General features: G+C 50.0%; 2 protein-coding genes across 3 annotated transcripts in view; both read right to left on the bottom strand.

Annotated features, from left to right (window-relative positions):
- zbtb46 (zinc finger and BTB domain containing 46) overlaps positions 1-22638 on the bottom strand; it is a 66336-nt gene that overhangs the window by 4026 nt on the left and 39672 nt on the right. For both annotated transcript variants that reach the window (XM_068598018.1, XM_068598019.1), the window contains exon 4: positions 8427-8750. In XM_068598018.1, coding sequence (XP_068454119.1) covers positions 8427-8750 — 324 coding nt within the window. The remainder of the gene's footprint in view (positions 1-8426; positions 8751-22638) is intronic.
- LOC137800382 (transcriptional repressor scratch 1-like) lies at positions 1339-6206 on the bottom strand. Its single transcript, XM_068597559.1, has 4 exons — positions 6131-6206; positions 3712-4109; positions 2309-2351; positions 1339-2174 (listed from the first exon to the last, which is right to left on the bottom strand). The coding sequence occupies exons 1-4, from the start codon at positions 6204-6206 to the stop codon at positions 1339-1341; spliced, it is 1353 nt and encodes a 450-aa protein (XP_068453660.1).

Genomic DNA, 22638 nt, shown 5'->3' with positions numbered 1-22638 from the left:
CCACTTGTCTCACAACCACACCATTATCTGTCTGCAGCGGTGACGAGGAGAAGCTCGTCTGGTCCCCACTTCCTCTTCAGATAAAGAGGTCGGGGGGTTAAGGAGGCCGGAGCCGTGGAGGACCAATTACTGTCCCGCTGCAGCCACTAGAAGACGGAGGACATGGATGCGGAGAGAAAATGACTCCACCCGACCCGCCCTCTATTGTTGTACATGGGTCTGACTCCGCTGCCACTTTGTCTTTAAATTTCAGCTTCACTTCGAAGTCACCACCGTTTTCTTTTTAATGAATTCCATATATGATGTATTTTATTTTCAAAATTAATATATTTTTTTTATATTTCTTATCTGTAATAAATGTGTATTGGTAATTTTATATTATTTATTTATTTTTTTAAATTATTATTTCTTTCTTTTCATAATTCTTAGGTGTAATTAATGTGTATTATAATTTTAAATATAATATATAGATATAATTACTTTAAAATAAATATTTTTTCTTATCTGTATCTGTATTCATTTTAATTATTCTTTAAATTTCAGTTTAAATACAATTATATGATTAAATTATTTAAACAGCACTATACAATATCATATGTATTATTTGATCATATTTGTACTTAATTAATATACATGTATAATGAATACATGCTTTAATTAATTAAATATGTTCTTTGAGTTTCAGTTGAAAGAAAAGTAACCCTAGTTAATCAAACAATAATAAATGATATATCTATGTATACTTAGTTATATCATTTTAGTAAATTAAATAAATGTACTTTCAAAAGTATTTCTTTGCTGCAGTTCTCCAGAGCTCCTGCAGGTGGTGTGGTTGTGTGGGCTGTGAGTGTGTGTGTGGCCTTCACGCTGCTCACAAAGATAAAGATCTCTCTAAAAGGAGAGAAGACTTTAGTGAGACTGCCGACAGAGAGACAGACAAGTTTTTGTTTTTTTACTCCTTCCGCTCGGCACCGCAACGGAAAGTTAGTCACCTGTTTGTGCGTCCAATCACTATTCACAGACTATATATATATATATATATATATATATATATATATATATATATATATATATAAACTAGACCGGTTCTACTTTTATTTCCAGTCAGTGGTTTAAAAAGCTTTGCATAGCATTTGTGCATCGTTGACATGTAAGCTGTCAATTCATTTTTTTTTTCAAAAAGAAGAAAAGTCGACAGATATTTGATATAATCTTTGGGGAATTCTTCCCTTTTCTCAGTGCAACGACGCCGCGGGGCGTTTTATTACTTTTCCCTCTTTTTTTTTGGCATGAACACGAGGCCGCGCTCGCTAACCGCGCGCGCGTGGCGGGCCCGCCTCAATTCTCCGCTCCGTTGATGGCGAGATCGCGACCGTCGGCTTTCATCTCCCGAGATAGCCGCCACAGCGAGTCGATGACGGCGCCCTGAGACATCTCCATCTCCATCTCCATCCCGGCCCCACCTCTTCCTCCTCCTCCTCCTCCTCCTCCTCCTCCTCCACCTCCCCCTCCTCCCAGCAGGGCGGCGGGCACCGCCCCCAGCTGGCAGCAGCACGCCTTGACGTGCGTCGCCAGGTTCTTCTGCGTGCTGAAGGCCTTGGCGCAGGCCGGGCAGGCGTAGCCCCGCTCCCGGGAGTGCACCGAGGAGAGGTGGCGGTGCAGGTCGGTGCGGTCCCGGAAGTGCTTCAGGCAGTACGCGCACTGCATCAGCTTCTTCTTGTAGTGGATGGTCTTCTCGTGGCGGTCCGCGTTGGACTTGAGGGTGAAGCTGGCGGGGCAGTGGGAGCAGAGGTAGCGCTCCGGCGCCGGCTCCGGGTGGAAGGTCGACGGGTGGAAGTGGAGGGGCTGCCGGGGCGGCGGCGGCAGCGGCGGCGGGTGGTGGGGCACCCGGGCGCTCGGCCAGTCCAGCGACAGCGCCATCAGGGACAGGGTGTGGCGGTACTCGTGCTCCCTGAGGTGCTCCAGGCTGCCGAACAGCCGCTGGCACAGCGAGCAGGCCAGGCCGAGCGAGGGCCAGTCGCCGGCCTCCGGCGGGGCTCTCGCCGCCGAGCCGGCCTCCTCGCCCCGCGCCGCCGGCCCTGCATCGGCCACTCGGCCACCCGCCGCCGGGCCGCCGGCAAAGCTCCCGACGGCCATCTGACCCGTCGGGACGGGACACGGGTCCGCTCCCAAAGCTGAGACAGCAGGAAGCAGAAGACGAGAGTGAGTGGAACATATATATGTATATATACATATATATATATATTAAAAGCTACAAACTAAAGATGTGATTTCAAGTCATCCAGTCGCTGAAGCGGCAAAGTCGTACCTGTGCCGCGCTGTCTCGCCTCTTCTTTGTGTTTCCGTCCCTCCTGCAAAGCACAAGACATCCCGTTATGACGACACACACACGCGTCTGCACCGAGTGTATGGATTGTTGTCTGTGCATGCAGGACGCCGGCGAGGCGACGCCGGCGAGGCGACGCCGGCTGCGAAGACAATTTTTTTTTTTACACACTCAAACAGAAAAGTTAAAGTGAAGAAGGAAAGGAGGACGGACAGAAACACGTCGACAGATCGGAAATGATTTAAAAGGCAAATTGTGAGAAAATTAGCGCGCAGACACAAAACAAAAAGCTGCTGACAGTTTCCTGCGACGCCGAGCTGTTAGCTTGATCTACGGCATTAATAATATCGTCTGCCTGATGCAGCAAGGCGCTCCTCTCTTTCCTCTCATCTACAACTCCATCTACTCCTTCACCCACCCACCCATTTCCTCCTCCTCCTCTTCCTCCTCCTCTTCCTCCTCTCTAAGAGAACAGAACACCATGCACTGGGCAAACAGATGGCTTGTCCGCAGAGATAGGGAGGCTTGTTGGGAGGCAGGTCCTCTGAAATCAAATGCTGCTCCTAAAACACACACACACACACACACACACACACACACACACACACACACACACACACACACAAACACACACACAAACACTCTCGACTGGCACAAAACTCACATCCACACATGCTCATACTGCCTTGCTCACACACACGCCCACACACACACACACACACACACACACACACACACACACACACACACACACACACACACACAAACAACAAACAATTTCCTGGGCTGCGAGAGCAAACCTCTCATTGTCTACTTGTATTGATTCTACTCTCCTCTCGTCTCACTGCCTCGCCGTCGTTTATCTGCCATCTCTCTGAGGGACACGCGGCTCTGTGAAGCCGCTAGCCGCTAGCCGTTAGCCGCTAGCCGCTAGCCGCTAACGCCGAGCGCGTTGGAGACTCATTGGGCTTTCTTTATTTCCTTCTTCCTTTCCATTGTGTTTCATTTAGTTAATATTAGCCGGACACAAATTCACCTTAAAAACAAACAAAAAAAACCACGACGGCAAAAAAGAAAGAGAAGAAGGTGATGAGGTGACAAAAAAGAAGAGAAAAGAAAAAGCGTGACAGGATTGGAAATCTGAAAAGGAAGAGAGAAGCAGACAAAAGCGTGTGGAGAGAAAGACGGACATGAAGGAAAACAGCGTGGCAGGAAATATGACAGATTCCACACGGGAGGAGGAGGAGGAGGAGGAGCGACGAAGGGCCGAAGGAAGACTTTCCCTCAGTGGAAAGTAACCGAAGAAGACCCCACGTCAGCGCTCACCTCTTCTCCCCCCCTCCCCCCCCCTCTCCTCTCTCTCTCCCCGGCCCATGTGTGCTTACCTCGGGCGAGTCGCCGGCCTCCGGGCCCTCGGGGGCCTCGTCCACGTCCACGTCCGACCCGTCCGAGCGCGGCGGCGCCGGCAGCGGCGGCCGGGTCGTCGCCCCGCCGTCCCGCAGACCTCCTCTGGGGGCCTCCGGGGGCCGAGGCTCAGAGGAGGGGTGCAGCGGCGTGGGCGGAGTGGGCGGGGAGTGTGTTGATGAGGATGATGATGACGGCGGCGGCGGTGGTGGTGGTGGTGGTGGTGGTGATTGTGGAGGAAGAAGAAGAGGAAGAAGAAGAGGAGGAGGAGGAAGAGGAGGAAGAGGAGGAGGAGAGGAACCAGCCCCCTGTTTGTTATGAGCGGCGGCCCCCGTGGCCCCTGGCCGGAGCGCGCCGCAGCAGTTGTTGGAGCGGAGCCCTGAGGAGCACAGGAAACCAGTCTCACCCACCCACTCACGTACAACTGCAACTCTCCGCAAGCAGCTGGCCACCAGAACAACCAGAGAGTGGGCAGGGTGTGTGTGTGTGTGTGTGTGTGTGTGTGTGTGTGTGTGTGTGTGTGAGGGGGGGGTGGCAGCGCTGCGCTATCAAACACCACGGAGAGAGAGAGAGAGAGAGAGAGAGGGGGGGGAGGAAGAGGGGGAGGAAGAGAAAAAGAAAGGAAAAAAAACAACAACTCTGAAGTTTCACTTTCCTCCGAGCCGAGGGGAAAGGGTGAGGGCTCGTTTCTCTCCTCGCTCCTCGGCTCTCCTTCTCCTTCCACCCACGTGCCTGCGCCGAGGATGGCAGCATGTGTGTGTGTGTGTGTGTGTGTGTGAGCGGGCGAGTGAGATGCATAATACGAGGAGAGAGAGAGAGAGAGAGAGAGAGAGAGAGAGAGGGCTCCAGGATCCTGGGTAGCGTGGAGGGAGGTTGTTTTGGAGAGGAGCCATCTTTGCTCTGCACACGAGGCTAAAGGACGCGTATCGACCACCGAGACGCTCAGCCGGCTGCTGGATGAGGAATTTAACATTTTTCATACAGAGCCTTTAGCTCCTCATAACTATTCACTGTGTGTGTGTGTGTGTGTGTGTGTGTGTGTGTGTGTGTGTGCACTGAGAGCGCATCTCCTTTTCCCTTACATATGAATCAAAGTTATTCTGGCTCGTTTGTATGTGTGCACGTGCATGTGTGGGCCCGCGTTTTCTTTCTTTTTCTTTTTTTTTTTGGGGAGGTAGGGGGAGGATGGGAGGGTGAGGGGGGGGGGGGGGGGGTGGGAGGGGGCAGGGAGGGAATGTCTCCAGAGTTATGCGGTTGGTGGGTTCAGCCATTCATCGCCCTCCTCTGCAGCGCCGGGACGGAGTCACACAACCGTGAGGCTCGACCCCGCGGACGGATTCCTGGAATGTTAAAGTGCCGCGCCCGACACTCCCCGCTCCCACACACACACACACACACACACACACGCACACACACACACACAAGGCCTGACTCCCCATCTCCACCTCCCTTCCTTTCTCTGGGAAAAAAAAAACCCGCATGAAGAGGGAGGAAGAGGACGGAGATGATCTGCAGGTGAGGATGAACTCGTTCACGACTTCTTGGGGGGAAAAAAAAGGACGAATCACGTATAAAAGAACGAAAAACACCACGTCGACCGTAAAGAATTCCCGAATCTTTATATTTATGCGTTCCTCGTCTCGCTGAGTTTAATATTGCGGCCCTGACTCGTGTCTGCCGGCCGCGAAGAGAAACAACAGCAGCAGAGAGAAGAGACAACACCTGAAGGAGGAGGGAAAGCCAAAGACTTGAAAACACAGAGTGACGGACTGACACACACACACACACACACACACACACACACACAGCGCGTCCCCAGCACAGGGCCGGGGCCCCTGTAGGGACGGCCCCGGCTTCAGGGAGACAATTACCGTGACCGGCCGACCGCTTTCCAATAGCCGATCAAGTGAAGCTCTGAAAGTTTAGAATTAATGACGCCGCGTCGGCAGAAACGCTTCACTCTGTCTGTCATATGTATATATATCTATACATACATATATATCTATATATAGATATAGATATATATGTTCTTAGCGTGTTCTCAGCATCTTTCATACTTGTGGTTCAGGCCGCTGTGGATCGGTGGCCTTTGGAAGAGAATCTCTCCACCGGAGTGAAAGTTCTCCGGCATCGACGTCTACCTTCACATTCTTCCTTTCATCTTTCAAAAGAAAGAGGGAAAGAAAAGGAAAGAGCGAATCCGGGGAAACGGCTTTCCGCTAAGTAGGATCCACATTTTAAATCTGGACCTTCATGAATAATAAGAACTTAAAAGAGAATAAAACCCTTAAAGGGCCTCGGGGGAGCGCCGGCCGCACGGCGTCCCGCGTTCGGCCGAGAGAGAGAGACGTTCAATAACGCCGGCGGTGTGATGCCGGCAGGTAATTGGATGTTCTTTACCGGCGGCGGCGGCGGCGGCGGCGGCGTGGACAGGTGAGCGCGGTGGAAGGGTCCGGCTGATCCGTCTGTCTGGCATTGATCGCGTGGCGCTCGGAGGAGGGGGGCGGGGGCCACGACACGGGGATCCTAATTGGATCCAAGAAAGGCTCGGGACCGGACCCGACCGTCTGGAGAGAGGAGCCGTGGGTTCGAATCCCACCGCCAATGAGGTGAGTGATCAGTGAAGCCCCCCCCCGACGGACGCCGGCTCTCACTTTTGGATTCATGAATCTTTGAGGAGTTTTATATTGAGAGTCAATTATATAGAGGGGGAGACGAGGAGCGAGGGATGAAGAGGAGCGAGCGAGGAAGAGGCTCCTGGTCTCTCGTGAGTCGGGCCAGGTGACCTCGCTCTCCCTCCTCTCCGACCGGATCAATACTTTCCCAGGATTTTTTAAAACCAACACTTTGATGCTCCGAACGAAGCCGAAAGTAAAAAAAAAAAGGGAGAGAGAGAGAGAGAGAGAGAGAGAGAGAGCGAGGAATAAGGAGGGACTGCAGGAAAGGAGGGGAGGGAGAGCGTGAGGGATGAGTGTTAAGGAGGGGTGAAGGAGAAATGGATGGAGGGAGGGAGGGATGGCGCGAGGGGGAGTACAGGACGGGGAGGAGGAAAAGGACAGGAAGGATGTTAAACAGGGGTGAAGGAGAACGGGAGGCGGAGAGGGGGAGAGGGGGGCGGGGGGATGGAGGGAGGGAGGGAAGGAGAGAGGGAGGGAAGGAGAGAGGGAGGGAAGGAGAGAGGGAGGGAAGGAGGGAGCAGCGATCTGTCAAACCATGGCAGACTCATCCTCCGACCAGTAATCTGAGGTAGAGTGTTTGTTTATTTTCTGTCCTCATTTAGACCCGGGGAGAGAGGGGGGAGGGAGGGAGGGCTGGCCATCTCTCCCTCCTCCCCATCTCTCTCTCTCTCTCCCTCCTCCCCATCTCTCTCTCTCTCTCTCCCTCCTCCCCATCTCTCTCTCTCTCTCCCTCCCTCCCCATCTCCCCGTTGTGCAGTGAATTAAAAATAGGGCTCGGCTAACCGGAAAGAAAAAACAACCTCCCTGAGGTTTCTTTGGCGACAACTAAAACACGACTTCAACATGTTGTTGTTTGGGAGGAGGGAGGGGGGAGGTGGGGGGGGGGGGGAGAGAAGGAGGAGGGGGAGAAGGAGGAGGGGGAGGTTATCAACATTCACCAAACTCTCCAAAACTCCTCATATATATATTAAAAGTGTGACTCAGAAAGATCTCCTCCTCTCCTTCCATCTTCTCCTCTCGCCTCCCCGCTCAGCTTCCCTTCTCTCCTCTCCTCCCTCCTCTTACCTCTCTCTCCTCTCCTCTCTGAGAGGAGAAGAGAAGAGGGGGAGGGGGGGGTCTGTCTTTTTATTTTGTAGGTGAGGGCTCAACTCAAAAGACATGACTCGGCTCAGAGTTGTACCTTCCTTTGCTTTTTCTTCTGCTCACAAAGACGGCAGAACCCGGGACAAAAGATCCAATTACGAGCCAGTAGAAGCAGAGACACAAACACACACACACACACACACACACACACACACACACACACACACACACACACACACACTCACACACACAGCCGTTCACATTTTAGTCTGAACACTCGTGCAAAAAACATCCCAAGGGAGGTTGAATTTCATGGTAAAAAATATAAAATAAATATTTTTCCACAGTTTGTTGTGTTCCATTTGATCTCCAATGACTTTCAGGTTTTCAACAATTATTCTCAGGGTTCGCAGCTCTTTATTCTGCAGGTGCTGTGAGCAGGATGGAGAGGTGCGTGCCGGAGTCGGAGCAAAACGATTCGTTTCATATAGTTTGTTTTGGTTTCTTTTTTTTTGGTATTGGTGCTGAAATGTCGTAGACATCCGAAACATGAAACGCAGCCGCGGAGCCGCCGACACGCACAAAGAAACTGTCACAGAAAAAAACATAAAAATAACCAAAGAAATCTCATGAAAAAGCGAGAGCCCAGTAAAGAATTACCTCTCTCTCTCTCTGAGTCACCGCTGACTAGTAGTCATCACTGACGCTGACACACACACACACACACACACACACACACACACACACGCAAATTACCCAAGGACAGTGGGAAAATACTCTGGATGAGGAAGAGGACTCATGTCAAACAGCCGCTGTGTGTTTTAGTCTCACAGGTTGACCACATGAGCAGGTACTCACCCGTTATAATGAGTGTGTGTGTGTCTGTGTGTGTGTGTGTGAGAGCACAGTGTTTAAAAGTGTAAACAGGGACTTACAAGACAGCGAGTGCGCTCCTTTGGGCAGGTACTCGAACAGCAACGGGTTGTCGTCGCCCATCATCTCGGCCCGCAGGGACAGCAGGCTGTTCTTGCTCATGAGCGCCGCCTTCAGATTGGCCACGGACGAGATGGTCCCGCCCCCGCTGCCGCCGCCGCCGCCGCCTCCTCCTCCTCCTCCTCCTCCTCCTCCTCCCCCGGCTTCCTCCGAGTCGCCCGGGCCCAGGTAGCTGGGCTCGGCGGCGAGCGCCTCCTCCTGCTTGAGGAAGAAGTCCAGGCGCTCGCCGCGGCTGTCTGAGCTGTTGGGCTCGGTCACGTCCGCCCCTTTGGAAAAAGAAATGGAGAGACGGTGAGGCTCTGCAGCCTCCTGCGGCCTCCTGCAGCCTCCTGCCGCCTCCTGCAGCCTCCTGCCGCCTCCTGCGCCATCGCACACACAAGCTGAAGCTGAGGGAATTCAACTACCATGAAATATGGGTTCGAAGCCGCTACCTTTTCATCTTTTTTTTCCTCAACTTGGACCCGTGCGGCTTAAACAGGTCTGATAGCAGGGGTCCTAACGCTAGCTAGCTGCCGAGCGCTAGCTTGCTAGCAAGCGGGTAGCTAGCAGCTGACAACACTGTTGTTTACTTGTTCTCAGACAGTGCAGCCCAGCTGCAGCTAGCGCTGGCGGAGCTGCGGCAGCTAGCTTGTAGCTGCAGCAGCTAGTGCTCGCGGAGTTGTTTAGCTCGGTCACGTCCGCCCCTTTGAAAAAAAAGAAATGGAGAGAGATGGTGAGGCTCTGCTGGCCTCCTGCAGCCGGCATCGCACGCACGAGCTGAAGCTGAGGGCATTTAAGCATCGTAAAATGTGGGTTATAAGCCGCTAGTGTTTCCCCCTCAACTTTGACCTGTGCAGCTTAAACAGCTCTGATGGCAGGGGTCCTAATGCTAGCTAGCCTGTGAGCGCTAGCCAGCTAGCTAGCAAGCAGGTAGCGCGCGCTGACAACACCCCGTTGTTTACTTCTTCTCAGACAGTGCAGCCCAGCTGCAGCTAGCGCTCGCGTAGCTGCAGCTGCTAGCTCGTAGCTTTTTAGGAAAAGAAAGAGAGAGAGAGACGGTGAGGCTCTGCTGGCTTCCTGCAGCCGGCATCGCACGCCTGGTGCGTGCGATGAGGGAATTCAAGTAGGTGGAAAGGGACGACGCCTCCAAACATTTCACACGGCATTGTTTTAACTTGATTAGAGGGATTACACGCTTCTATACAGCCCGAACGCGCTGCCAGTCTTTCAAAAAGGGAGGAGGAAAAAACATGAATAGTTGTCACTTTTTTATTCAATTTTAAGGGTTTTACCCGACAGCGATAACGGCTTGTGAGGGAAAGTATACACACAAACCCCCCAGACTAACACACACACACACACACACACACCATATTAAACCCATTCTTCTAACCCTCCCAGCCGAGTCATCCTTCGCACCCGGTGTTTTTGGTGTTTTGGTGTTTTGGGTCGCGACTACCCGGCGCGTCACCGCTCTGAATCATCCCTCTCATCCTCGCTCCTCGACTCCCTAACACACCTCATCATCACCAGTCAACGAACAACACGGGGAGATCACAAAGAGACCGAGAGAGAAGAGAGCGAGAGACGCTGAAGTGCTGCGTGTGTGTGTGTGTGTGTGTAGTCGTCAGCGGCGTTGAAAGCACGAGTGTGTGGACAAGCTGTCAGCGGCAGACACGACGCCGGTGGTTCCGCCGCCGATCCACGCGACTTGTCAGACCGCGGCGGCGACGACAGACGACAGCTCAACGCGCCCCAAAAACACGCTTCAACCGCTTCCACTGCTTCAACCGCTTCATCCCCTTCATCCGCCTCCTAATTGACATTTAACTGACGACGGGTCGCTCTCTCAAAACAAAGACAAAAATACACATCACAGGCTCCAGAGACACTTTGAAAGTGTAACTCGTACCACACCTGAAACCAACACTTTGGGAGTTGCGTCGCTGTTGTGTGCGCAAATGTGTGCGTGTGCATGCATGTGTGTGTTGTTTTCTTTTTGTTTCCCGGACAGGAGACCTCTGACATGCTAATGTGCAACGTTTCCCAACAAGCGACGATGACGGAGCTGAAATGATTTTACTTTTTTTTAAAAAGGGGGGAACAATCAAAGTGAAAAATAAAACGACACGCAGGAGCGAAAAAGGAGAAAGAAAGAGTGAGAGAAAGACGCACAAAAGGTGAGCGACTGCAACCGAATGGCCCCGGTGTGCACGTTAGCCGTACAGTCAGGTAGCGCTAAGTGTTTCCTGTGCAGCTCGTCTGCTGCAGGAGGGAGTCAAGGTGACAGAGACGCTTTGCCTCCACGTCTGGAATACCGATGGGCATGCAGCCTCTCCACCGCCTGCCGGGTCAGTGTTGACCACTCTGTCTCTATCACACACACGCACACAGACACGCACACGCACGCACAATGCGTGTCAGTCATTTTTTATGCGCGGTATAGCTAAATTACCGCCGCTCAGACGCACACACACACACACACACACACGTCTTGAAAGGTGTGGCGATACGAGGGAGATACTGAGGTCGGGAGATGTGGTGCGACGGATAAGATAGTCACACACACACACACACACACACACACGTACAAAGTAATCGGCGGCCATCAAACAAACCGTGGAGGAAGATGTATATATATATATATATATATATATATATATATATATATATATATATATATATATATATATATATATATATATATATGAGGAGATAAAGTAGGAGGATTGGAAAGAAAGAGAGAGAGAGAAAAAATGCAGGGGAGTGTAACAAGCGGGGGTGTTGAGCTGTGGAGGAAAACACATACACACACACACACATGCACACCCCCGCGCACACACACACAAAGTTAATTAAGGAGGGGGTGCAGGGGTTGGCGTAAGGGGGCACGAGGTGCAGGAATTCATTAGAGCTCTGCCCCCTCCTTCAGTGGGCAGCCAGCAGCCACAAGAGTCAATCAATAACATGGATCTGCTGTGGGCCAACAACAAACACACACACACATACACTTACACACACACATATACACACACACACACACACACATATATGTAGAAAGGAGAGGCAGACAAAAAATAGGGAGGAGAGAGGAAACGAGGGAGAGAGAAAAGAGTGTCACCTCTGACCCCCATCTCCCTCCTCTCATCTGCTCATTGGTCGAGCGAATGACCCCACAAACACACACACACACACACACACACACACACTCACACACACACACACACACACACACACAGACTGACCGCTTTTTCCCAGCATCCCTTTGGACACGTGCATCCACAGATGGAGCATGTCCGCTCTGCTCAGCGGTCGTACAGTAACAACAGAGTTAACCACAAACTCTGCAGAAGGTGTGAAACTTGTGTGAGATATTAGAGTGAGATATTACAGTGAGATATTAGAGTGAGATATAAGAGTGAAATATAAGAGTGAGATATTACAGTGAGATATAAGAGTGAGATATTAGAGTGAGATATTAGAGTGAGATATTAGAGTGAGGTATAAGAGTGAGATATTAGAGTGAGATATTAGAGTGAGATATAAGAGTGAGATATTACAGTGAGATATAAGAGTGAGATATTAGAGTGAGATATTAGAGTGAGATATTAGAGTGAGATATTAGAGTGAGATATTAGAGTGAGATATTACAGTGAGATATAAGAGTGAGATATTAGAGTGAGATATTAGAGTGAGATATTAGAGTGAGATATTAGAGTGAGATATAAGAGTGAGATATTACAGTGAGATATAAGAGTGAGATATTAGAGTGAGATATTAGAGTGATATATTAGAGTGAGATATTAGAGTGAGATATTAGAGTGAGATATTAGAGTGAGATATAAGAGTGAGATATTACAGTGAGATATAAGAGTGAGATATTAGAGTGAGATATTAGAGTGAGATATTAGAGTGAGATATTAGAGTGAGATATTAGAGTGAGATATAAGAGTGAGATATTACAGTGAGATATAAGAGTGAGATATTAGAGTGAGATATTAGAGTGAGATATTAGAGTGAGATATTACAGTGAGATATTAGAGTGAGATATTAGAGTGAGATATTACAGTGAGATATAAGAGTGAGATATTACAGTGAGATATAAGAGTGAGATATTAGAGTGAGATATTAGAGTGAGATATTAGAGTGAGATATTACAGTGAGGTATAAGAGTGAAATATTAGAGTGAGATATTACAGTGAGGTATAAGAGTGAGATATTACAGTGAGATATTAGAGTGGAGTGAGATATGATGGCAATATATTAGAGTGAAATATTAGAGTGAGATATGATGGCAATATATTAGAGTGAGATATTAGAGTGAGATATTAGAGTTATGTATGAGATGTGATGAGATGAGATGTTATATATGATGGCAATACATTAGAGTGAGATATTAGAGTGAGATATTAGAGTGAGATATGATGGCAATATACTAGAGTGAGATATTAGAGTGAGATATTAGAGTGACATATAATGGCAATATACTAGAGTGAGATATGATGGCAATATATAAGAGTGTGATATTAGAGAGATATTTGAGTAAAATATTAAATTGTGATATCAGAGTAAGACATTAGAGTGAGGTATCAGAGTGAAACATCAGAGACATCAGAGTGAGACACCAGAGTGAGGTATCATAGTGAGGCATCAGAGTGAGGCATCAGAGGATAGAAGAGTGTCCAAACAGGCCCAGCAGGCCCAGCAGCTCATTAATCTCTCTTGTGTGAGCTACCGGTCCGTCCTCGGCCTCTTAAACCTGATCCTGTTGCGGTGGATCAGAACCCGTTCACCACACCAGGAAACAGAGGCGCCTTAATCCCGGAGCGGCGTAGCTTATGGATTTCATCACGCGGGCTTCTCCGAGGATTTGCAGCCACACATGTTGTGTCCAATGAAAGAAACACACACGCATTGTGTTGATGTGTTGTCGTCCAGGTTGCATCATCTCCTCTCCTGCGCTAAATGTTCTCGACCTGCGAATTTCGGCAGCGTCGGCTTTGAGCTGCACGGTCAGATCCCCAAAAACAATAACGTTTACCTCACACCCCCCTACACACACACACACACACACACACACACACACACACACACACACACACACACACCGCCCCCTCTCGCCTTTACAGTCTGTACGGTGAAGGGAATTTTTCATTTTTTCCCCTTCATAAAAGAGTCCGAATAATTTAGATTTCTGCCTTTCTGAAGAGATCCTCCGTTTAATTTGGTTGCCATGGTAGCCGGGCACCCTTGGCTTCAACATTTATGCTAAATAAAAAAATATATCCCTTTTTAAAAAGGAGAGACAAATATGTGGAAACGGTGCTTCTCTTTGTTTGTGTGTGTGCGCGTGTTTGCGTTTGCATGCGTGTGTGTGTGTGTGTGTGTGTGTGTGTGTGTGTGTGTGTGTGTGTATGTATGTGTGTGTGTGTGCGTGGATGTATGTGTGTGTGTGTGTGTGTGTGTGTGTGATGCTGCGAGCTATGTGGGGGCTTGAGTTGGAAGAAAAAAAAAGAAGCAAAGGCGGTATAAGACTTGCCTTGGAATAAAAGATGTGTGTTGAGCTACACTTCACGTGTGTGTGTGTGTGTGTGTGTGTGTGTGTGTGTGTGTGTGTGTGTGTGTGTGTGTGTGCGTCGTCCATTGAGAGAGTTACGGCTAATGGACAGAAGATATTGTTTTATGGCGCTGTGGTTGGAGGCTGCACTGTGCATCTGAGTTAAGTGCGTGTGTGTGTCTGTGTGTGTGTGTGTGTGTGTGTGTGTGTGTCTGTTGCACAAGGGGAGTTGTATTATTAGAGATCACGCTTTGACGCAGTCAAGAGAAGGAAAGAGAAGGCCTGAAAAGGGAGTGAGGGGTCAGCTGACCCAGTTTGACCTCTGATCTTCTGTTCTGATTACACTCAAGGAGTGTGTGTGTGTGTGTGTGCGTGTGTGTGTGTGTGTATGTGTGCGTGTTGTGTATCCAAACAAATACCTCCTTCCCCTCTTAATGAAGCCAAACACTGTGATGTGGGGGAGTTTTGAAAAAACAACAAGAAAAAAGACGAACAAAACAAACTCGTGTTTCTGATAAATAAATGGATGAAGAAAATGTAAATGGAAACACAAAGCGCCGCACACATGACCTGCCCGCTGATGGACACACTCCTTGTAACACCTCCGCTCTCACACACACCCACACACACACACATACGCCTTCAAATCAACAGTAGCCGAACACAATGGAGAGGAAAAGTCCAAGGTGGTGAAGCAACGAGTTACTGAGGCTCGTCCACCACGAGAGAGCTGTCAGGAGGAAAGCAGTGTTCCTGTTGGACTGCAAACAAAAGGGAAAAGACACTCGGTGTGCGTGCGTGTGTGTGTGTGTGTGTGTGTGTGTGTGTGTGTGTGTGGGTAAGTGAAAGAGAAAGAAGCCCCTCCATAAGTCGGCCTGCTTAATGGCCGGCCGCCCCCCCGAGGTTGAAAAGGAACAAGAGCGTTACAAGAGCCGTGTTGTCTCAGGACTTTGCTGCCATTGTCCGGCCGACATTACAGCGGCTCGCTCCCAAACCGACAAGTCTTTTTTTTCTTCTTCTTCTTTCTCTCCCTTGGCAAACACCCCCCCCCCCCCCCCCCCCCAAAAAAAACAACAACAAAACAAAACCGCTGGACATGCGATTAGTAGCGGTGTTTGTCCTGGAGTGGACAAAGACAGGAGGGGAAGGTGGGACTTGCTTCCTCAGCGTGGCAGAGTTTGAGAGGGTAAGAAGAACAAAAAAAAAAAGAAAAGAAAAAAGAGAAGTAATTTCGGCAGAGAAGGGGAGTGAGGCACTAAAACAGCTCAAGAATTCAGAGGCAATTTAAAAAGCAGTGTGGGAGAGAGGGGAATGAAAAAAATGCCGGGTTAAAAAGGAGGGAGGATGGAAAAGTAAGAGGTTGTTATTCTCTCTCTCTCTCTCTTTCTGTCTCTCTCTCTGTTGTTTTTAGGGACTAGCCGGGCCACAACCTCCAGGAGAGATAGGGAAGGGTGGGTGGTGGTGGTGGTGGTGGTGGTGGTGGTGGTGGATAGGGAGGGCAAGCATAAATCAAGCCGAGCCTGAAGGCTTTAGAGGAGGGAGGGACAGTGGGAAGAGAGTGGTAAAAGACAGGGGAGAGAGAGAAGGAGAGAGAGAGAGAGAGAGAGAGAGAGAGAGAGAGAGAGAGAGAGAGAGAGAGAGAGAGAGAGAGAGAGATGGTGGTACTGGTGGTGCTGCTGGGGGCTCGGAGTAAAAAAAAAAAAGACGAGAGTGTGGGTGGAGGGGAGGAGAACGAGAGGAGCACATGCGATTGCGAAGAGTGGCGGGGTGAGAGGTGGACGGTGGGGTGATGGAGTGTGGGTGGGTGAGTGAAGGGGGGGAGGAAGGGAGGGTGGGGGAGAGCGAGGAGAAGGTGAGGGGGAGGTTACAGAGGGAGGGCGGTGAGTGACGGTGGGGGCGAGCGAGTACGACTACAGAAAGACGGCTAAATTTGAAAATGCGATGGGTTTTTTGGGCCGTGGCCACGAAAGCAGGCCTGGTAAAAAAAAACACACACACACACAAAAATACAAAATTGATTCGCACTTCAGTGTGTTTGTTGTCAAACTTTTGGGTTTTTGTCATGAATGTTCCATAGAAAACATGAATGGAACAAAAAAAGGAACAAAAATTGTAACAAAACTAAAAGTCACTAGGTACAAGGTTGACTTTTCTGAGCCGCAAAATAAAAGTGTCAACCAACCAGGTTGTGCGAAACTGACACATTCAAAACACACACACACACACACACTGTAGTGTACACGCAGTGTACCACAACAACACACTTTTAGTACTTTTAGTTCTCCTTTCCACCTCGGCGAAGGCAGCACGGATCAGACCCCCCTCCTTCTGCTCTGACCTTTCACAATAAAAGCTCAAACCCACTCATTCATCCTTTAAAAAGGAAACTCAATAAAATACTTTCACAGTTTCCCCGCAGACGGACCGGATCCTGCTCGTCGGTCCTCTGCCCCTTAGTCAATCTGTTCAAATCTGTTATTGGAAGAAAAGAAAAAGAGTGTTTCGCAAATTTGCATCGCGCGCTCGTGAATCATTTGGATGCAAAGCATTTTTGCATTTGGACGCTATTTAATTTATTTCGTTAATCGGCCCGGAGGCGTGTGAAAGATGCACGAGACCTTTTCTAAACGGGTTCTCACAGCACAATATCTACATTATATACAGTAAATATGTATGTGTATATATATATATATATATATATATATATATATATATATATATATATATATATATATATATTCATAAATCTATTTTTTTTGTGTAAAACTTTTCTTGAGCGCTTCTCGATATGTTTCTGAAGGCCAACTCACACAAGAAAGCAGCGGTGCGCGCAGAAAGATTTAAAAAAAGTGGCTTCTGGAACCCAAAAATGGTCCATAGAAGAACCAATTCTGGTTCCTCAAAGAACCAAAGATACATAAAGGACCATTTTCTTAAAATGCTTCTCTAAAAAAAACTTTAATGGACTTCAAAGAGGACTTCAAAGAGCAATAAAAGGTTCCAAGAGCCATCAAAAAATAGTTCTTTGAGGAACCATTTCTGGTTCTTTGACAAACTTAAAGAACACATTGTTATCTGAAGAACCTTCTTTGGTTTCCTTTTGCAAATGTTCACCCCCCCCCCCCCCCCTACCCGCCACCATTTAATAACTCAAACATGAATTAAGACCTTTAACACCCCAAAGAACCCCACAACAAACATGGAGAACCATCCAATAGAATAACATGGTTCTTCAGTTGGTGATGGGTCTTTGTGGAACCACACAGCGTTTTTAAAGAACAAGTTGAGAACCATTATGTTTCCATGTGCAGCCAGATAGCTGGCAAGCTAACAATGCTATTTACTTTACTCTTAACATTTTACAGTAAAGGGGCTGAAAAGCCTTCCAAAGTTCTCGTTTCAAATGGATTCGCTAATGGTCGCTAACAGTCGCTGAGGGTCGCTAACGGACGCTAACGGTTGCTCACAGTCGCTGAGGGTTGCTTAGAGTTGCAGAGGGTCGCTAACGGTTGCTAACAGACACTAACGGACACTTACATTCACTAGCGGTCTCTGCCGGTCGCTAACGGACGCTGAGGGTCGCTAACGGTCTCTGATTGTCGCTGACGGTCGCTGGGGGTCGCTAACAGACGATAATGGTCGCTGAGGGTTGCCAACGGTTGCTAACGATCGCTGAGAGTTGCTAACGGACGCTAACAGTCACTGAGGGTTACCAGCAGTCGCTAACGATCGCTGAGGGTTGCTAACAGTTGGCAACGGGAGAAGAAGTTTAACTCAGTTCATTCAAAAGACTCATTTTGTACCATCCAGTGTTGTTGTTCATTTGGAGGAGGTGGAATACATAAACGTGGAGCTTCATTGAACCCGCGGGCCTCTAATCCCTGACAGCGATCGCTCGTTTTTGTCGATATCGCACAACAACGCGTCCCTGGGTTAGCTTTGATGACCTGCGATTTAAAAAGCTACTTCATGCTCATCTCGTTGTCCGACAACAGAAACACGCGTAGAGAATTAAAACAGAGGAGAGGTCTCGTCGTAAAGGACGTAACAAGATACACATATTGCGTTTTTTTTTTTTTCAAAATTAGCCGCCTCGGTGTGGACGTAGCCGGAGTGAGCGAGTGATTGAGTGAGGGAAGGGAGGGAGAGAGGGTGAGTGCGTGGGGGATGGAGGATTGCAGGGCTCAAGGTAATCTGGGGAGTTAATGCAGCTTAGAGGGACTGAGAGGAGTGGGAGGGAGGTAGAAAAAGAGAGAGAGAGAGAGAGAGAGAGAGAGAGAGAGAGAGAGAGAGAGAGAGAGAGAGAGAGAGAGAGAGAGAGAGAGAGAGAGGGGAGTGATGGCAGAGGGAGAGAGAGAGAATATAAAAATAATAGGGTCAGCAGGGAAAGAGAGGGAGAGAAGAGGAATTAATGAAGATGTATCGCAACTGAAGCAACAGAACGAGGGAGGGAGAGAGAGAGAGAGAGAGAGAGAGAGAGAGAGAGAGAGAGAGAGAGAGAGTGAAGAAGCTGGCGAGATAGGAGAATGGAGAGGGGGAGAGAGCGAGCCGAGTAAGATAAAGAGTGGGCTAATGAAAGGTAGGGTGAGGCTGAGCGAGTTGGCGGGTAGGAGGGAAGTCGAGAGAGAGAGAGAGAGAGAGAGAGAGAGAGAGAGAGAGAGAGAGAGAGAGAGCGGGGGAGAAGTGTGCAAGGGGAAAGAATGCTGGGTGGGGAAGGAAGGCAGACACGCAGGGCTTTGTGCTAAAAGCAAAGAGATGGAGAGATTGAAAAGGAGAGAGAGAGGTTATGTCTCTCGCCTCATGCGGAAGGGGAGGAAGCCCAAAAATCCCCATCCGGCTCGGCCCGGCCCGGCTCGGCCTGGCCCGGGGTCACATTTGAAGGGAGACGTGGGAGAGAGGAGGGATAATGGAAAGTGGAGGAGGAAAAACACTTTGGGTGGAGGATGCAGCGCATGAGGCTCTGGGTTATTAGTGTGTGTGTGTGTGTGTGTGTGTGTGTGTGTGTGCGTGTGTGTGAGTGTGTTAACGTCTCACACTGACCACGCTCCGACGCTGCAGGCCACTAAACACAGCCGTAATTACTCCTTTACTGCTCCCCGGTAATGAATTTAGGACGGAGAGGTGAACAAACAACACAGAGTTTTTGGGTGAAATAAACGCCGGCGTGTTTTCCAGGCGGACGTCCTGCAGCGAGAGCATCGAACGCCCGGCGCCGCGCGGGCACGCCGCCGCGCGGGCACGCCGCCGCGCGGGCACGCCGCCGCGCGCGGCTAACGTACATCAGGGGGGTTTTAACACTTCTCTCCTCTCTGATTTCTGCTTTTTCTCGCTGAATACTTATCTTATTGTACTTATTGTTATATGTATGTATATATATATTTTTTTATAATATATATATTTTTTTCTATTTTATGAATATAGATATAATAAACTATATACATATATATATATATATATATATATATATATATATATATATACATATATATATAGTATAAATTCATATATATTTAAAGATATATATATATATATATATTTATTAAAATAAATATATGAATAATATATAAATATATGTATAACCTCTTTAAAGAAAATAAGAAGGGGAGGGGCTCCACAAACAAGTTAATGTCACCGTGCTCCTCTGTGAGTTACGTGTTGCCGGCACGAGCGTCGGCGTGGTCGAGGCGGCCACGATGACCGGAGCGCGCCTCCTCCTCCTCCTCCTCCTCCTCCTCCTCCTCCTCCTCCTCCTGCTGCTCGTCTCCCTCCGTGTACAGTACGAGGCTGCTGCACTGTGCTTGTATCCTTGGCAACCTGCCTCCAACAATAGGAGAGCGCTCTGGCCTCGTGCATGGGAGGAGAGAGCGGCGCCGTGGAGAGAGGGGAGGAGAAGCGAGGGCGAGGGCGAGATGGTGGGAGATGGAAAACTGGCCGGGCAATGGCGGGGGGGAGGAGGGGGGAGGAGGGAGGAGGAGGGAGGGAGGGGGAGGCACGCAAGGAAAAGAGAGAGAGAGCAGAGGAAGGAGTCGGTGTCACGATGAGGGGAAGCGATGGGGGTTCAGAGGAGGAGGAGCACCGCCGGCCAAACGCCATCGAGACATCGGACCACAAAGCAACGAGGCGACGCACAAAACATCTTTAAACACACAAACACAACAGCTTGGATGGAGGTGAACTTTGTGTCTCTGCAGCGCTGTGACAACGATACCAACGAAGAAGATAACGACACACTGTGGACAGGACTGTGTTCATCCACACACACACACACACACACACACACACACACACACACACAAACACAAACACACGCAGGCACGCACACAAACACACAAATACACGTACACACACACGCCGCCACACACATGCAGGCGCACACACACACACACATACACTCTTATACACACGCAGGCGCATGTGCACGCACACGCACAAACACACTCACACACACACACACACACACACACACACACACACACACACACACACACACACACTCACAGCCGAGCTGAGCCATTGAGATTAATTGCTTATGATCAAATCAGCAGAAGCAGTGCAAATTAAAGAGCGAGGCCCCGTCCATCCCCCGTCTCCCCCGTCCCTCTCTTCCCTCTCGTCCCTCTCTTCCCTCTCGTCCCTCTCGTCCCTCTCGTCCCTCTCTTCCCTCTCTTCCCTCTCGTCTCCCCCGTCCCTCTCGTCCCTCCCGCCCCTCTCGTCTCTCTCGTCCCTCTCTTCCCTCTTGTCCCTCTCTTCCCTCTCTTCCCTCTCGTCCCTCTCGTCCCTCTCTTCCCTCTCGTCCCTCTCGTCCCTCTCTTCCCTCTCGTCCCTCTCGTCCCTCTCTTCCCTCCCGTCCCTCTCGTCCCTCTCTTCCCTCTCTTCCCTCTCGTCCCTCTCTTCCCTCTCTTCCCTCCCGTCCCTCTTGTCCCTCTCGTCCCTCTCTTCCCTCTCTTCCCTCCCGTCCCTCTCGTCCCTCTCTTCCCTCTCGTCCCTCTCGTCCCTCTCTTCCCTCTCGTCCCTCTCGTCCCTCTCTTCCTCTCGTCCCTCTCGTCCCTCTCTTCCCTCTCTTCCCTCCCGTCCCTCTTGTCCCTCTCGTCCCTCTCTTCCCTCTCTTCCCTCCCGTCCCTCTCGTCCCTCTCTTCCCTCTCGTCCCTCTCTTCCCTCTCTTCCCTCCCGTCCCTCTTGTCCCTCTCGTCCCTCTCTTCCCTCTCTTCCCTCTCGTCCCTCTCTTCCCTCTCGTCCCTCTCTTCCCTCTCGTCCCTCTCTTCCCTCTCGTCCCTCTCTTCCCTCTCGTCCCTCTCTTCCCTCCCGTCCCTCTCGTCCCTCTCTTCTCTCTCTTCCCTCTCATCCCTCCCGTCCCTCTCGTCCCTCTCTTTGTTCGCCCTCCGGCGAGCTGAACCCGGCGGACGCTGCGAGCGTGACGAGGCCGTGCCGTTTGTTGGAGGCTACCAACGAGTCGTCTCCTCTCACGGAGAGGAGCGAAGGAGCTCCGAGGGCCAGAAGAGGAGCGGCGAGGTCGGACGGATCCGCCGGACACAGACGGACAGAAAGACAGCGCCCTGAGCAGCACTCCCTCTCCCTCTCCCTCTCTTTCTCCCTCTCTCTCTCCCTCTCTCTCATTAAGAAGCCATTACAGAGAGGTGACCCCTTCGTGACCCCCCCCCTGCTACACACCCCCAGGAAGGGAGGAAGGAAGGGAGGGAGAGAGGGAAGAGGGGTAAAAGATACACAACGGAGTCAGATAGCAAAAAGGGAGGTAGAGAAAACAGGGGATGATATGAAGGTGAGAGGGAGGGACGGGGAAAAGAGGAACAGTCCAGCGCTTTGATTTCCAATGTTAAGGACGGCGTTACGCTCATCCCTTTCTCTCACTTGACTCCTCCACTGAAAACACTTTACCAGCACCAGGTGATTAGAGCGAGAGAGGGAGAGAGAGAGAGAGAGAGAGAGAGAGAGAGGAGGTATGTGTGAGTCAGAGTGGAGGAGCGAGTAGAGAGGAGGAAGATAAGTGTGCAGTGACTTCAGGAGAAGGGGATAATTTGGGAGCGGAGGGGAAGACGGCGAGGCTGCTTCCTTAGTCGGACACAGGAATGCAGAGCGGGCGGAACCCAGTGTGTGTGTGTGTGTGTGTGTGTGTGTGTGTGTGTGTGTGTGTGTGTGTGCCAGACAGGAATCCCTAACCCCCACAGACTCCGGCTCCACTTATCAAGGCCTGAGCAGAGGGGGTGTGGAGGTGGAGGAGGTAGAGAGAGAGAGAGAGAGAGAGAGAGAGAGAGAGAGAGAGAGAGAGAGAGAGAGAGAGAGAGAGAGAGAGAGAGAGAGAGAAAGAGGGTCTGAGTGTCCTGTGCTATCAAGTCCACCTCTGACCTCCATCGCTCCCTTTTCTTCTCTCCTGTACAACACACACACACCCACACACACACCCACACTCACACTCACACACTCACACACACACACACACACACACACACGGTAAACCTTGAGGCTGGATGTCTGTGAGGCCAGAGGAACTATGGGAAGGCCAAACAGTTCGACCACGGGAGAAGAGGAAAAAAAGACTGCCAGGGTCACACACACACACACACACACACACACTCACACACACACACACACACACTCTCTTT

Source organism: Clinocottus analis, unplaced genomic scaffold, assembly GCF_023055335.1.
Source record: "Clinocottus analis isolate CAN_PGR_092001 unplaced genomic scaffold, fCliAna1.0.p SCAF_4, whole genome shotgun sequence".
NCBI lineage: Eukaryota > Metazoa > Chordata > Actinopteri > Perciformes > Cottidae > Clinocottus > Clinocottus analis.
This window is presented reverse-complemented; position numbering and strand designations above follow the sequence as displayed.

Bases quoted from the DNA above. Each gene is read 5' to 3' on its own strand.
- LOC137800382 (XM_068597559.1), bottom strand. From the start codon at position 6,206: ATGCCAGACAGACGGATCAGCCGGACCCTTCCACCGCGCTCACCTGTC. The intron at 4,110-6,130 runs GTAAAGAACATC...TGTGCTCCTCAG, and splicing joins CGCCGCCGCCGCCGCCGCCG to GGCTCCGCTCCAACAACTGC. The intron at 2,352-3,711 runs GTAAGCACACAT...TGTGCTTTGCAG, and splicing joins AGGCCGGCGACTCGCCCGAG to GAGGGACGGAAACACAAAGA.